This window comes from Loxodonta africana, chromosome 27, assembly GCF_030014295.1.
Source record: "Loxodonta africana isolate mLoxAfr1 chromosome 27, mLoxAfr1.hap2, whole genome shotgun sequence".
NCBI lineage: Eukaryota > Metazoa > Chordata > Mammalia > Proboscidea > Elephantidae > Loxodonta > Loxodonta africana.
In genome coordinates, this window is record NC_087368.1 from 10,147,278 (window position 1) to 10,163,763 (window position 16,486).

The window sequence follows — 16,486 nt, forward strand, 5'->3', positions numbered from 1 at the left end:
GTGTCTCGGAATTTTCTCCACATTTGCTTTCTTCTCTGTCTGTCTCCCTTTCCCTTCTCTGGCTTCCTCAGCTCTGTTGTCTAAGAGAGGGTCTTGTATCAGGAATGTGGCAGCAAGGTTCTGCCCTGTGGGAAGGGACAGTCCTCACAAGAGGAAGTAGCAGGGTTGGTAGGCACCCCAAGAGGCCTCTGCTACTGAAGTCAGGGCTCAAGGGGAAAAGAAAAGGAATCCGAAGGGAGGGGAGTCAGGCCCTCGGTCTGACCCTGGTTTTTTCTTTCCTTTCCGTTCATGCTTCCATCACTTTGGAACTGTTTTAGCCATGTCATCCTAGTTGAAAGGATGAGACACTGGTGTGGAATTGGGCCTGCATAGTGATAGGGCGTGTGGTGGCCCTGGGCAGGGCTGGCTTGAGCTCTCTGGCGGTCTTTTGACCTTGGCCTCCCCCTTTCCCTCTGTTTTCTCCTGGCTCCTACATGCGTCACCATGCCTAGGCCTTTCTGGGTTGGCTCATTTGGCTCTCTCTGCTGGTGCCATCTTTCAGTTTCTGTTTCTGCTTTGAAATTCCTAAAGGTGGAACCTGATTGTTCTGGCTCCCCTTTTCACAGGGCAATAAAAGGTGCTGCGTCTGGGAACTGGGGCTGAAAGAAGAAAAACCAGTCAGGGGCAGAGAGGGAAGGTAGCCAGAGAGCCTGAGGAGCCTGATCTGATGTCTCAAAGTGGAGAAACCTGTTGCCGTGGAGTTGAGCCTGACTCTTGGCAACCCCATGTGTGTCAGAGTACAAGTGTGCTCCATAAGGGTTTCAGTGGCTGATTTTTTGGGAGTAGATCCCCAGGCCTTTTTTCTGTCGTGCCTCTGGGTAGACTCAAACCCCCAACCTTTAGCTTAGCAGCTGAGCACTTAACTGTTTACACTGCCCAGGAATTTCCAAAATGGAGAAACAGATGAAATCCCAGGGTCTAGAGGCTACACCTGTGCTGTCCGGTGTAGTAGCTACTAGCCAAATGCAGCTGTTTAAATTATAATTTAAATTAAATAAAAAAATAAATTCAATTCCTTGGTTGCACTAGCCACAATTTAAGTGTTCATGTAGCCACATGGGGTTAGTGGCTTCTATATTGGATAGCACAGATACAGAACATATCCATCATCGCAGAAAGTTTTAGCGGGCGGTTCTGGAGAACACTTACTTCCTTTTTACCCAAGCACTAGTAAAGTGGTTTCTTTGTGTGTTTTCGTAGCTGCCAGAAGTGTACTTAGAGAGTAGATTGGATGGGCGATAAGAGAACTTGATTTGTGGTAAGCTTGAAAACTCTCAGTAAGTCAGGATGTTTCCGGTGGTGCCTTTTGTCATGTAACTCTAGAATATTCCTGCTAACAGACTTTAACAATTATTCTAGGGCATGATTACTTCCCTAGCTTCAGTTGTTTTCCTGCGGCTGTCACAATTTTTGTCACATCCTAGTACTGCACGTACTATTTATTTCCTGTTTTCCGTTAAATGGACTCACTTACACCTTAGTTTATTTGAAAAGGAAATTTAGTATCATGACTATAGATGGAGAGCCGTAAAGGGAAATAAAGTTTTTAAAAGCAAGCTTTCTATTGAAGAACGATATATATATTTGCTGGACAGTTTGTGACTTTAAGGAAGTAACGTTATTTTGTTTCCAGGGATGTATTGTTAGGGTTACCGACTTCCATCAGGTACATTTTACCGACTTCCATCAGGTACATTTCTCTGTGGAAAGCTCTGAGCCTGGACTAGCTTCCTCTTTCTTAAAACGGAGATTCGCAAATGTAAAGAATTGTTAAAGCTATAGCAGCATCTAATAGAGGCTTTCTCTGTGACAACATCAGAATGATTTAAAAAAGATCTGAGAAAGAATGACTGCTCACTGTTGTTGAAGACACACTGGCATTTGTTTGCCAGAGGTCTTTGCAGGGCAGGCCAAGGGGCGGGTATGATGTGGTGCCACGCATCTGACCTCGGACTTCTTACACTTTAGCAATTATTAAGTAGCCCAGAGAGCTTTTGTTTTTGTTGGTGATATCTGTTAATATTTGCCATACACTTACTCCTCACCTATTAACTGTCTTGTTATCTGACATTTCACATTTATAACAGTAGTAAAAAAAAATCTATCTGCCTATTTTGCATATTAACAACGTCTATCTGGCAGTAACGTATGCTGGGGTGTGAGGTGAGAGTAATGCTGGCTGTGGTGGTTAAGATTATGTGTTGGCTTGGCTGGGCCGTGATTTTCAGTGGTTTGGCAGTTATGTAATGAGGTAGTCATCCTCCATTTTGTGATCTGATGTGTTCATCCTTGATTTTCACATAACACCAATTTTCATATAACAGCCAGGTCTTTGGAACCTAACCATGTTGATAAGTGAGGAGTGGGAGTGTTAGAAATTAAAACTAAGAAAATGTAAAAATCTATATTTTACAACAATAAAGAAAAAAAGAGAATTTATAAATCTGTATTATCATTAACAATGGCAATATAAACTTAAACTACATGTTAACATAAGTAATAGATTTTAATATTTTTCCCAACAAAAAAATTAATGAAAAGAAAATTGTTTTCCACTTTTTGCTAATCCCTGGCTCAGTAGAAGAGAGCTGGAGTCCCGTATCCGCTTTTGCATTCTCTGTGTTGTGATGTCACATGTCACGCCCCCTCTGGAAAATGTCAGCCAGCATACATGAGAGAATGAAAGTGTAAAAGGCAAAGAGCATCTTAGCTTATTCTGAAAATGGTTTTAACATGAAAATCTCTGAATAGATCTTGGAACCCCCTGGTGGTCTCCCGGACCACACTTTGAGAGCCACCAGTGATGTGAAAGTCACGTTGGACCAAAAGCCTGAAGACCTATGTTTTTGTCCAAAGCCTGGCGCTTTTTTTTAAATCTAAAGCCCTGTGACCTTAGGCAGAGCATTTCACCCCCAGGGCTGCAGTTTTCTTATCTGTAGCCAGGGATAGTCGTTCTTGCTGAGCCTGTCTTTTGAGGTTGCTGTGAGCTTTTTTTTTTTTTTGTGAGGCTCACATTGTTAGTTGACAATGCCTGTGAAATCTTTCCACAAAGGGAAAGTGGTGTATCTATAAATCGTATCACTAGAAATCCTTTGAAGTTTGGTGCCGTCTTTAATTTGTAGGACGTTATTTTAAAAAACCAATGTCCCATCTTAATCTCACTTGGTTCTGGGACAAGTTTGTGAAGGGAACAGGCTGACATTCTGGGTTTTCAAGTGAGGTAATTGAGGATAGGTGAGTGAATTGGGCAGAAAACGGGCTGGTCCCCAGCGAGGTGCCGCCTGGTACTGTTCCCAGGGGATGGAAAGGATGGAAGCTGGTGCGGCTGGTTGGTTCAGCTGGAGTTGTTACCTCATGCAGGGCTGTTTCTGACACACTCATACACTGCAAAGGGGAGGGGAGCTGCCCTCAGCAGTTCTCTGCTTGAATGAATTGGCCTCAGTCAGTCTGACTCACCTAATGCATGTGACACACTTTGCAGATGCGAAGAGCTGAGGCTTCATCCAGGCAGAGTGAACCCTTTCAGAATTCCTTCCAGGGCTGATCTGAGAAATCAGCTGGTAAACAGCACTGGGGTGGTGAATGGCTTGTTTTTCTTGCCTGGTAAAAGGTCTGCTGGGTCTCCAGAGATGCGTTCGTAGTTCACAACGGCTCCCGTCCCTGAATCATTTAATGTAGGGAAAACAGTCACTTCTTCCTCCCTGGACGTTCCTGGAAGCCACCCCCACCTCTAATCTTGGAAGGCACATTGCTTTGTAGTTGTAGGAGCCAAAGAACCATGGTCAAGTCTCTTCTTTAACTAGGAAATAAGTCAAAAAACCAAGTCCAATAGTGGCGTGTTGGCTTTTTAGGCACATTTAGGACAGATTTTAAGGAATGCTTTTTGGTGAGATTGAATTAAGTTCCTCAGATTCTGCTCCTTAGAAACATGGCTTTATCATCGGGGCAGATGCCCTCCAGAAGTTGACTGTGTTTAATTCCAGTGTTTGGCCATAGTGTGGCGTATAGATGGGCCCTTCCCTCCCTCTCTACATCAGCATGACCACCTTAAGGTGTATCTTTCAATCCCACTTTTTTTTTTTTTTTTAAAGGCCAATTCAATTGCAAGTGACAGATACTGATTCAGCCTAGCTTAAACAAAGGTGATGGGGACAGTGCTGGTGGTGGTTGGGATGTGTGACTGCCCTGGTGCTGAGACATGGAGTACCGGGCCAGACTTTAAGGCATGGATGGCTTCAGAGACTCTAAGTGTCATTGGAATTCGATTCTCTCTCGTTTCTTCTCTGCTGCCTTCTTTCTGTCAGGCTTTCACCCCATGGTGGCAAAATGGCTGCCATCTGCTCCAGGCTTTCATTCCATTCTCCCAGCCATCGCAGCGGAAAAAAAATTTCTCTTTCCAGAGGTTTCAGAAAAGTCCCAGAATGAAATCTCATTGATCCTGATGGGTCACATGCTCCTGCCTCAGTAATCACCAAGGCTAGGAGTATACAGTGTGATTGGCCAGGTCTAGTTACCTGACCATGTTTGGGACCAGAGTTGTGCCACTGAGGACTGAGAGGTTGGGTGAGGCCCGAGGAGTATGAAGGCTGTTACCTTGGGCAGGCGGGGAAGATTTTGATGCTGAAGTCTGTGGGCTCCCACAGCCCAATACTTAGGGCAGTTAATTGTTACTCGAATAGCTGTTATTTTCTGCAGAGTGGTAAAAGAACTGTTGGCTTCAATTCATCAGGAAGAAGACCGCCTCTGTGCGTAGCTTTTAACAGATCTCGGATGAATAGGCTTGTTGGTGGTTGGATGTCTGTTAATCATGCATCCTCATCCTTGAAGCATAGCCTCTTTTACAGAGGGAAAACCTGATATTAAATCACCCCTCTGGGGTTCAGTACTCCTCGATGGTCACATGTTAATACAGATAGTTGCGGAAGGACGTTGACCAGGCTGGTGGTGCCTGGACCTGCTCGTCAGACTCGCCTGAGATGCCTTTAAAACTACTCTGCAGGCAGTTTACTCTTTTGTAAGACCCTTATCTGATCAGGTACTGCCTCTGCTTAAAAATCCACCGTGGCTCCTGTCACGGATTGAGTTGTGTTCCCCCAAAATGTGTGTCAATTTGGCTAGTCCATGATTCCCAATGTTGTGTGATTGTCTACCATTCTGTCATCTGGTGTGATTTTCCTGTGTGTTGTAAATCCTACCTCTATGAAGTTAATGAGGTGGGTTTAGCGGTAGTTGTTAATGAGGCAGGACTCAATCTACACAAGATTAGGTTGTGTTTTAAGTCAATCTCTTTTGAGATATAAAAGAGAAGTGACCAGAGAGACATGGTGTCTTAGTTATCTCGTGCTGCTATAACAGAAATACCACAAGTGGATGGCTTTAACAGAGAGGTTTATTCTCTCACAGTCCGGTAGGTTAGAAGTCTGAATTCAGGCCACCAGGTTCAGGGGAAGGCTTTCTCTCTCTGTTGGCTCTGGAGGAAGTTCTTTGTCATCAGTCTTTCCTTGGTCTGGGAGCATCTCAGCGCAGGAACCTCGGGTCCAAAGGACGCTCTGCTCCCGGCACTGCTTTCTTGGTGGTATGAGGTCCCCATGTTTCTCTGCTCACTTCTCTCTTTTATATCTCAAAAGAGAATGGCTTAAGACACTATCTAATCTTGTAGACATCATCAATATAACTGCCACCAACCCATCTCATTACATCATAATACTGGGATTTACAACACAGAGGGAAATCACATCAGATGACATAGTGGTGAACAATCATACAATATGAGAAATCATGACCTAGCCAAGTTGACAGATATTTTTGGGGGACACAATTCAATCCATGACACATGGGGACTTCATACCACCAAGGAATAAGAGCCAGGAGAATAGCGTGTCCTTTGGACCCAGGGTCCCGCGCTGAGAAGCTCCTCAACTGGGGAAGATTGATGAGGAGGACCTTCCCCCAGAGCTGACAGAGAAAGCCTTTCCTTGGAGCTGGCACTCTGAACTTCTAGCCTCCCAGACTGTGAAAGAATAAGTTTCTGTTTGTTAAAGCCATCCACTTGTATTTCTATCACAGCTGCACTAGATAACAGAGACAGCTCCTCACGGCCCTTGTGGTAAAGTTCAGATGCCTTAATTGGCATATGTCTCTTACTATGGCTCCAACACCCCCACCCCCCGCCATGTTTTGCTCCTGTTATTCCCTTTCATATCTTCCTCCTCCGCGCCTCCTAATCTGGAAATCTCCCTTTCTTCATGGCCTGGCTTGCATGACACTTTCCTTGGGTGACCTTCCCAGGTGTGTCTGTTGCACAGTGTGTATTCTTAGATCTTAGTGGTAAGACGTGGTGTCAGTGAAAAAGAGGAAGGCCTTGATGAGATGACACAGTGGCTGCAACAGCAGGCTCAAAACATAGCAACGACTGTGAGGATGGTGCAGGACTGGGCAGTGTTTCGTCCAGTCTTACGTAGGGCCACTCTGAGTCAGAACCTAGCAACAAGTACTTATCATACTACATTGTAATTATTTATTTACAGTTTGAGCTTAAATCCTGCCTCTAACATTTCCCAGTTTTGTGACCTTGGGCAAGTTACCTATCCTCTGTGCCCCAGCTTCCTCCTTGTGTAATAACAAACAGGTGGTTATGCCGACTCTACAAGTGATGGGCTTAAAGCGCTCATGATAGTGCCTGTCAGATAATAAGTTGTCAGTTTGCTCCGCATCCCTCTCTCCTCGCAAGGGTGGAGTTGGTGGGTTGTAGTCACTGGTGCCCAGAATTGATGTGTGCCGTTGAGTCGATTCCAAGTGCTAGTGACCCTCTAGGACAGAGTAGATGCCCTGTAGGGTTTCCTAGGTCATAATCTTTGTGGGAGCAAATCGCCACGTCCTTGTCTCCCACGGAGCCACTGGTGAGTTCAAACTGCCAACCCTTTGGTTGGAAGCCGAGCATTTAACCATTGCACCAGTCTTGGCAAATCAGATGTCTCCAGGGGCTGGACAGGGGAGCTGAAGGAGTGAAGTGGGCAGGGGAGCTGAAGGAGTGAAGTGAGGAGGGGAGCTGAAGGAGTGAAGTGGGCAGGGGAGCTGAAGGAGTGAAGTGAGGAGGGGAGCTGAAGGAGTGAAGTGAGGAGGGGAGCTGAAGGAGTGAAGTGGGCAGGGGAGCTGAAGGAGTGAAGTGGGCAGGGGAGCTGAAGGAGTGAAGTGGGCAGGGGAGCTGAAGGAGTGAAGTGGGCAGGGGAGCTGAAGGAGTGAAGTGAGGAGGGGAGCTGAAGGAGTGAAGTGGGCTGGGTGTGCCTCACGCAGGAGGGTGGCGGGGACCTGAGGGGGCAGTCCTTGTCTAAGGGGGCATCTTCGACTCCACTCCCAGCTGATGGTTGCCAGGTAGGCATGGGGACCCAGTGTTGCCAGATCATTGGATTTCTGTTTTTAAATGAAAAATTTGAGAATCCACTTTTTGTTTTAAAAATGTGTATTTCCCTGACATTTACTATACAGCCTACAGGCCAAGTGTACTCAGCCTGTTGGCCCAGAGGCTGCTGCTGTGGGGCCATTTTCATCTTACAGAGGAGGCCCAGGGTGATGATGGGACCTGCCCTGGGTCCCATCCTGCCTGGTTTGGCACCCAGTCTCCTCACTCACGGCCTGGGCGCGGATGGTGCTGTCCCGCCTACCACCAGGGTGGTGGCCAGGAGGGTTCCGCTCGTGCAGGTGAATGCATTTTGAAAGACAGCTGCCTACACATGTGTAACGGGTTATTCTCATCACATCAACTCCCGCTTTCAGTATTTTTTAATAGGATCCTGGGTCTCTTTTTATACCAGGAGGAAAAATTGTGTGTATTTATGGAATGCCTACTATCTGCCCATGTCCCTGAGTGATGCAAATGGTTAATGCGCTTGGTTGCTAACCAAAAGGTTGGCGGTTTGAGTCCATCCAGAGACACCTTGGAAGAAAGGCCTGGCAACCTACTCCTGAAAGATCACAGGCATTGAAAATCCTATGGAGCACAGTTGTACTCTGACACACAGGAGTTGGAATTGACTCAAGGGCAACTGTTTTTTTTTTGTTTGTTTCTTGTTTTACTGTGTGCCCAGGTACTGTTGGGGTTTTACATTTTCTTTCTCTTTTATTCCTCTGACAGCCCTCTTTATGATATCCTATTTTATAGGCAATAAAAATGATTCATAGAGAAGTTACCTGCTAAGGGCCTGACAGAAAGAGGTTTTACCAGGATTGAATCTGTCCGTCTGATCGGAAGCCTGGGCTTTAGGCGACATGACACTCCCCACTTGTCACGGCAGGGCTCTTGCAGCCAAGCCTGGTAGTACCTTCTGGGGCTTTGCTGTCCTCTGAGCAACCTGAGAGGCCTGGAGACTGGGTGCATCTGTGGCGTTTCCCCAGGAGAACAACTGTAGACTTCTCCTCTGTCTTCAGAAGCTATCGTGGGTGACTCCAGGCCTGGCCAGACAGGACAGGGAGATGCAGGGCCTGGGGGGAAGGGACCAGAGCCTGTGTGAGAAGTGCCATCTGCTCACAAGCTGAGAAACTCCCATAGAAGCAAAGGCCCTATCCCAAGGACTAGGCAACATTTTCAGACCCGACTAGCCAGCCCATGACGTGATATGACGGGTGGACTGTATTAGAACAGCAGATCGGAACCTCCCTCACCTCTGTTAGCACCCTGATGGCCCAGGACCAGCCAAAAAGCCATTGCTGTCGAGTGGATTCCGACTCAGAACAACCCGGTAGGACAGAATAGAACTGCCCCGTAGGGTTTCCAAGGAGCGGCTGGTGGATTTGAACTGCTAACCTTTTGATTAGCAGCCGAGCTCTTAACCACCACACCACCAGGGCCCGGTGGCCCCTACAATTCAGTGTTTAGGAATGTTTTCAGACAGGGCCTACCTCACAAGTACGTAGGTAACTTTCTGTCCCATGGAGTGACACAGTTCACCAGCAGGTAAAACAGGGACAGGCCCATGGCTGGTGATCACGTGTTGTTCTCTCTGAGCATCTCTTCCTGCCTCTCTGAAGCACATGTGCTGATACACACATGCATGTGCATGCGCACCCACACACACTCTCACACATACACACCTATACATTAGTACATACACATCCACACACACGCGTACATACATCACACGTGCACACACATTCGTACTCCCACGTGCACATGCTTATACACACATGCACATATCACAGATGCATGCGCACAAACATGCATGCACTCATATACCTCTTCACTTTCATACCCACACACATACACTCACACGCATACACGTACATGTGCACACATGTACACACACATGCACACTCATATGCATACAGGTGTGGCTGCATCAGGCAAAGGCTAAAGGGACAAGGATCAGGGGATGTAGCTCTATGAAGTACCGTCTGACCCTCCAACACGTCCTCTTAGCCCTGGGACTACATTTCTTCTTGTCATTTTTTTCTCCTTTACCCCATAAATTTGATTCATTGACTTTGACGATGCGTTTAAGCCCGGCTCTATCCACTGGCTGGTTCTGTCCTTCCAGACTCTTGTCTAGGCCCAGGTTGTTAGTGGCTGCCTTCAGGATGGGTGGCCACACTTACCTCCTGGCTGTTCTCCACATTCCAGACCTCTAGATTCTTTCATTTTCTTGCAGACACCGTTCTCCTTCCTCCTCCCTCGGTGGAGGGTGGACTCTGCTGCCTACTGGGGACCCAGTATTCCTCTCCCTCCCCCAAATGCCCACTCACACATCAGCCTCCTATGTGGATGTTTCTGGAAGTTTCCCATGAGTGTCCCTGGACCCCTATCCAGCCTGGCAAGGGTCTCAGCCTCTGGGTTCCATGGCTCCTGTCCCACCCCATCTTGGCATTGACGTCTCTGGAATGAGGTACTAAGACCTGTCCCACCCAGCAGACTGCAAGTGCCCTGAAGGTAGCAGCCATGCAGAGGTCCAGCACAGGGTCTGGCACGTGGTAAATTCACACTTGTGTTTAAGGCTCACTGTGTCATGTGGTTGAGGACTTTTTGAGAGTGTAGGAAATAATACTATCATCATGACCTGGAGTAGCCAGAGATGGGTGGACAGGACATTTTCCCCCTGAGGATCTTGACAGAGCTTTTTAATCTAGACTATTGTCCACTATGGGAGTCATCAACCATATGTGGCTATTTAAATGTAAATATAATTAATTAAAATTAACCCACAAATTAAAAATTCCATTCCTCAGTCGTGTTAGGCACATTTCACCTGCTCCATAGCCACATGTGGCTTGTGGCTTACCGTGCTCAACAGCTCAGCACATAGAACGTTTTCATCATTGCAGAAAGTCCTATCAGTGGTGCAGTGTTATTCGCTGTCTTGTAAAGGTGTTACTTCAGAGGGTTTATGTGTTGGTGGACGTCCCTGAGTGGTGCAGATGGTTTGTGCTCGACTAACTTAAAAGTTGGTAGTTCGAACCCACCCCATCAGCACTGCAGAACAAAGGCCTGGTGATCTTCTTCTGTAAAGATTACAGCCAAGAAAACCCTATGGAGCACTTCTACTCTGTAACACACGGGCTTGCCATGAGTCAGAATCAACTTGACGGCAACAGGCTTGTCTCTTTTTTAGATATTGGAGGAGTCCTTGGGTGGCACAAACAGTTAAGTGCTCGGCTAGTAACTGAAAGATTGGTGAATCGAGTCCACCCAGAGGCGCCTCAGAGGAAGGGCTTGTTTTTGACCTATTTCCAAAAAATCAGCCATTGAAAACTCTGTGGAGCACAGTTCTGCTCTGACACGCACAGGGTCACCATGTGTCGGGATCCAACTCTATGGCAACTGGTGGTATATGTTGGGTAAAATCCCTCCTCGGTGTTTCTGGTTAGGTAAAGCAGGTGTTTTCAGATTCCTTCTTAAGCCTGAACTGTGTTTCCTCGATTTCTCCTGGCTGCAGGACGCTCGCCAGAAGTTCCGCTCTGTCCTGGTTGAAGCAACGGTGAAACTGGATGAACTGGTGAAGAAAATTGGTAAAGCTGTGGAAGACTCGAAGCCCTATTGGGAGGCACGGAGGGTGGCGAGGCAGGTAAGGCAGCCTCCAGACCTCTCCCTACAGCTACCCACCTCTCACTGGCATTTCGAGTGTGCCTTTTAACGCTTTATCTTCTGCTGGAGGTTAGAAGTGCAGCTCTCGTGCGAAGGGCAACGGCCATGACGTTGTCAACAGATATGTTTGAAGTCAGCCCCATTCATTTTCCTTCTTCTGTCATCAGCCTTCATTCTAGCCGTCAGTCCTGTTAACAGGGTGCGGGGTCCTAGCATTTGGATGGCTTTGTGAGTGGGCGCTGCCCTGCTGCCTGAGTTGGTGCCCGGGTCCAATTCCCAGGAGCCGGGGCAGCTTACACCAACATGTGAATGTGTCCAGAACATCACACTTCTTCCTTTTCCCACTCCTAATGATCGTGTCAGGAAGCAGGAAGAATACTTGCTTCCTTCCTTGCATTCTCCGTATTGTTTGGGATTAATGGATGGTGCAAACTGTTAACATGCTCAGCTACTAACCTAAAGGTTGGAGGTTCGAGCCTACCCAGAGGCCCCTCGGAAGAAAGGCCTGGTGATTTACTTCCTGAAAAATTGTGTTGTTGTTAGCCCTTGAAAACCCTATGGAGCACAGTTCTATTCTGACATACATGGGGTCGCCATGAGTTGGAACCGACCACAGCAACTGTTTTTTTTTCCTTTTGAAGTATTGGTTCTTTTGTCCTGAGAACCCAAAAAAGCAGCTGAGGAACTGAAGCCAAAATGGAGGCAGCAGTGGAAAGGGTGAGAGGATGCCCTGCTGGGGCTGCTTGTGCCTGCCCTTTTCTCAGTCTTCAGGGGACCTGTGGTCAGGCCGTTGCTGGGGGCTGCTTGGAAACTAGGTCTGGTTTCAGAGTGTCGTCTCTTAACTGCCCTGATGTGACTCAGTGTGCTGACTGTGTCTCCTCCTCACCTCTGGATAGCCAGGCCCTGGGCTGGGGACTTTTCACAGATCTCAGCCCAGTCAAGCTTCCCGACCCAGCGTCTCTTCAGCGTGAATCACCTACCCAGTTGGCTTCTATAGCGTGTCTTGAAATAAAAGCCTGGATTTCCCAAGAAGCTGTAAGCAGTTGGTTCAAATTGCAGTTTACTAACAAATGATCAGTGTCTTTGAACTCACTATTGCCTCTGTTTGGCATCCTCTCAACCCAGATATTTGCATGGTCCATGCCCTCAACTCTAGGTTTCTGCTCAAATGCCACTTTACCCATGAGGACTTCCCAGGCTATTGTATTTAAAGCTGTAACTCGCCACCCACCACCTCTGCCACCTCTAGTCCTCCTTTTCTTCCATAGCACTTGTCACCGTCTGTCCTGTTGTAGTTCACTTGCTTACAGTAAGCAAGGTTCCATGAAGACAGGGCTTCTCTCCACTGCCTTTTTGCCTACAACTTGTTTCCTGCCTCATAACTAGCTGAGCAGAGTGTTGGGAACATGACTGGCAGATCCAGCTTCCTCTAGGTTGGGTTCATTTAAATTCAGTCTGGTGAGTGGGTCCCAGACTGCCTGTGACACATCCTGGAAGTAGGTTTCACACCACTCCCTTCTTTCCAGCACCCCAGTCCTCTCTGATGGGAAAAGAGGCAACTGAGGTTGGAGGGAACTGGGTTGGGAGGCTCCCAATCTGCCAGAAGCTGGATTGTGGCATCTCTCCTTCCTCTCATCCCTTCACTTGGCTGGTGAGGGCAATGATCATGACAGTTACTGAGTCCCATGGGCAAGCCACTGAGTCATGGAGTCTAATCAGATAATACCCGGACCCCGGGGGTGATTGACTGACTCATACTCAACTGGCGGTGTCCAAGATTCATGTCGAGGGCAGTCTACCCAGTTTTATGTCTTCGAATCCTCCCTGTTGTAACCTCCTGCTGTCTTGCAGGTGGGTCAGGCAGGGCCTGTGGCAGAAGGTCCAGAGTGAACCCTACCCCTTAGCTCCAGGGGACCTTGTTAGTCTAAAGCTGAGGAACTGGAAGTCTGCTCAGAGGATGAGGCTGGGCACTGATGTTCCAATTTAGTGCTGTGGATGGTGGGGCATTGGGCCAGATGGATGAGCTGGTTTGTGTACTGCTGTTCCTCTCTGGCCTTCTCCATGGGGCTGGGGGTGGTGTCTGTCTCCAGCTGCTGCCAAGCGGGGCTTCCTGTTTTCTTCTCCTGGTGTTATCCCACCCCTTCCTTTTTATATTTACAAATCCTCCTGACTGTGTATAGCAGGGATGGCCTCTGATAGATTCCTTCAAAGCATTTCCTTCAAGTAGGTATGGTGAGTGAGTGAGTTGTGTTCTCAGAGCCTCGGCGGCACTGTCTTTGAAACAGTGAGGGGTGTGGGACCAGGCTGGGCTACCTTGTGACGTCAGTGTGAGGACCTGTATGAGATAACGTGTTTGACAATATAATCCCTGCACAAGCTTGGGTTTCAGCCTCATTAAGAAAAATTTGTTCTAGAAAATAGACAAAAAGAAGAAAATGAGGCCCTTCACCTTCTGACGTACAGACTTCCCAGTCTTTTTTGTTTGTTTGCATGTTTGACAGAATTTATTTTGAGAGCAGTTTTGTGTTTACAGAGAAACTGTGGAGAAAGTCCGGAGATTTCCCTCGTACTTCCCTCCGTCCTGCACGTCGCTTCTCCTGTTAACACCTTATCTTCCTGTGGTACATTGGTTTCGACCAGTATTGCCGCATCGTGATCAACTGAAGTCCGTAGTTTACATTAGGGATCACTCTGTGTCATACAGTCCTATGGGTTTTGATAAACGCTTGGAAACAGAAGTCACTCTGTAGTCGTGGTGTTATGCTGTGTCTGGGATGCCCATCTCTGCCCCTCTAGAATCTCAGTGGAGCAACAGAGGGGAAAGCCTCCCCGACAACTTGATTTTCTGTAAAGAGTTTACAAACATTCGTCACTGTCAGGCCAGTGGAAATTGTACCTGCTCATCAAAAATCATATTCACTTTATCGCTTCTGATGTCAACTCCTTTTCTTGCCAGTGAGTCAGATCTAACCCAGTGCTCTTGGAAACCAAGTCCAACTTGCTCAAATTCTGCCAAGGGGAATAAGAACATGACATTTAATTTTTTTTTCCCCCTGGGCAGGGAGGGGACAGGGAACTGGCTTTGATTTATTTAAGGGTTTTTGTCTGTGGGCCAGAGCTTGTTTTTACAGCTGCTCTAACATATCTGCCGGCCCCTCTGGCCTTCGGTGTATGGTGGGGGAAGAGTTTGACAAGGGGGCGGAGCCCATGCGACTTGGTCAACTTGAATGACAGAGTGTTTCTTGCTTACTTGGCTCCCTGAGTTCTAAGCAGATCTCGACAGTGGCCTTGGACCTGTTATTTCATCATTGCCAGTCCCAACCCTTGTAATTTTTAAATGGTTGGAATATGTCAGAAGAGAACAGAGTCCTTTTTGCAAACCTGAAGGGCCAAATGCATAAATGCGAAGCAATGAGGGTTTTCCAGTGCAGTGTGTGTTTACGTGGCCCTGTCAGTCCATGTCCTGCACTTGACCTCCTTTGGAGAAGTAGGTGGGTGGGGAGACATTTGAAACTTGCAGAGTGACTTAGCTATGGGACAGCTGGTAAAGCTTGGCCTCTGGAGCCAGACTGCTGGCTTTAAATCCCAGCTCACCACTTAACGACTGTGGGACCTTTGGCAGATGACTTAATCTCAGTGCCTCAGTTTCTTCTTCTATAAAATGCAGTTGTGCCTCAGCTTTTGCTGTGAAACAAACTCCCCAAAACAGGCAGGTTTTCTGAGCTCGGCCAGACTCAGTTGATCTTAGCTGTGGTCAGTCATACATGTACAATCAGTTGGCTGCTTGGCTGGGGGCTGGCTGCTCTTGGATGGCCTCGTGTGTCAGGCCGTTGGCTGGTTGTCAGCTGGGGTGGCAGGGATGACTGGCCCCCATGAGTCTCAACATCTGACAGGCTAGCCTGGGCTGCTTCACATGGTACATGAGGAGGGAAAGCCCTTTTCAAGCCTCTGCTCTGGTTTTGTTTGTTAAAGTATTATTGGCTAGAGTAAGTCACATGACCAGTCTCAATTCAATGGGTAGGTAAAAGTAAACTCCACCTATGAAGCACCTGCAAAGTGTTAATAGCCATTTTTTTCCCCCCAGTAAAAAAAAAAAAAATTTTTTTACCAGATGATTAAATAAGTTAGTACCTGTAAAGTATTTGGATCATAGAAAAGAAATGTAAGTTATTATTCCAGATTTTTCTTTTTCTATCATTGTGCATCTGTGCTACCTTAAAAACAACCAGCCAACTGTGGCAAAAAACCTATGGGATGGGCAGAAGAAGAAAATAGACCTCCTGGCTGGGAGGGGAACCTGTAAGAAGGAGAGTTGGTAAGGGCAGAGAGTGACCCCAGACAGGCTGAGTATATACTGAGTTGCTTGTGAGGATACAATCTGCCAGAGAAGCAAAAAACCATGAGGAGGGTGTAGCTGGCTTGCCCTCTGACTGATCAAAAATGTTCCTTAAACCCAAACAGATAATGTGTGAGGGTCTTGAATGGATGGGGAATCCTGTTTCCAATGACATAAACAAATACGTCCTTGAATTTCTTGTGTTCATCATAGAGGAACAGGTGTGCTAGTCTTGGTTTGTTGGGAAATTCTGGACGTTGATTTTGTTTGCTGAGGACCTTCTGTAAACGCAGAGTGAGAGGCCCTGGTTCTGCAAAGGTGGGACATAAACTCAAGGATTTACCAGGTATGGGGTTGTTACTGTATTTACTTGTCCAGTGATTTTTTTTTTTCCCTCTAATTTCTTTATTCTTTCATTCAACAAATGTTTATTGGGCACCTAGAAAGTGTCAGGCACTGTTCTCGGCAGTTGGGGTACGTCAGAGAACAGAACAGACCAAGATTATCTCCGGTGGAGCTGACCCCCTTTCAGCAGTCTTGTAAAAGTGCATAGGATGGGATGTTTTGGGCCAAAGTGGAGTCTTCATGTTACTGATCTGGATTAAAGTAAGTGTGTGTGTGTGTGTGTGTGTGTGTGTTCCATGTGAGAAGTAGAGACTGTGGAACGATGACAGTGGGCTAGCACTTTGGCAAATACAAACATCTCAGGGTATTTCCTGAGCATCTCCTCTTTGTCTGCCCTGGCCATCGTGGGCATGAAATGTGGTCTGTACCCTCCAGGAGCACCGTCTACACACATGGAAGGAAGGTGGTTTTATGGCAAAGGTAAATATCTACCAAGCAAGGAACCAAGTAGGAAGTTCATTTATTTGAACACTAAACCAGACAGCACAGGGTATAGACAATGTGTGAAAAGAAGCCAGTGGGGTCGAGGGTGCTGGGTGGGTGGGTGGAGGGGGGCTGCCCACCAGGAAGGTCCATGGGGAAAGGTGCCCCTGAGCCCCAAAGCACAGGAGGGAGTCTGGATGGAAAGAAGAGCA

The 16,486-nt window shown here is 47.3% G+C and overlaps 1 protein-coding gene across 1 annotated transcript in view; it reads left to right on the forward strand.

Annotated features, from left to right (window-relative positions):
• The window catches only part of SH3BP5 (SH3 domain binding protein 5), an 82,471-nt gene that overhangs the window by 21,417 nt on the left and 44,568 nt on the right, over positions 1–16,486 (forward strand). Inside the window, exon 3 of the mRNA XM_003420927.4 lies at positions 10,962–11,090. Coding sequence (XP_003420975.1) covers positions 10,962–11,090 — 129 coding nt within the window. The remainder of the gene's footprint in view (positions 1–10,961; positions 11,091–16,486) is intronic.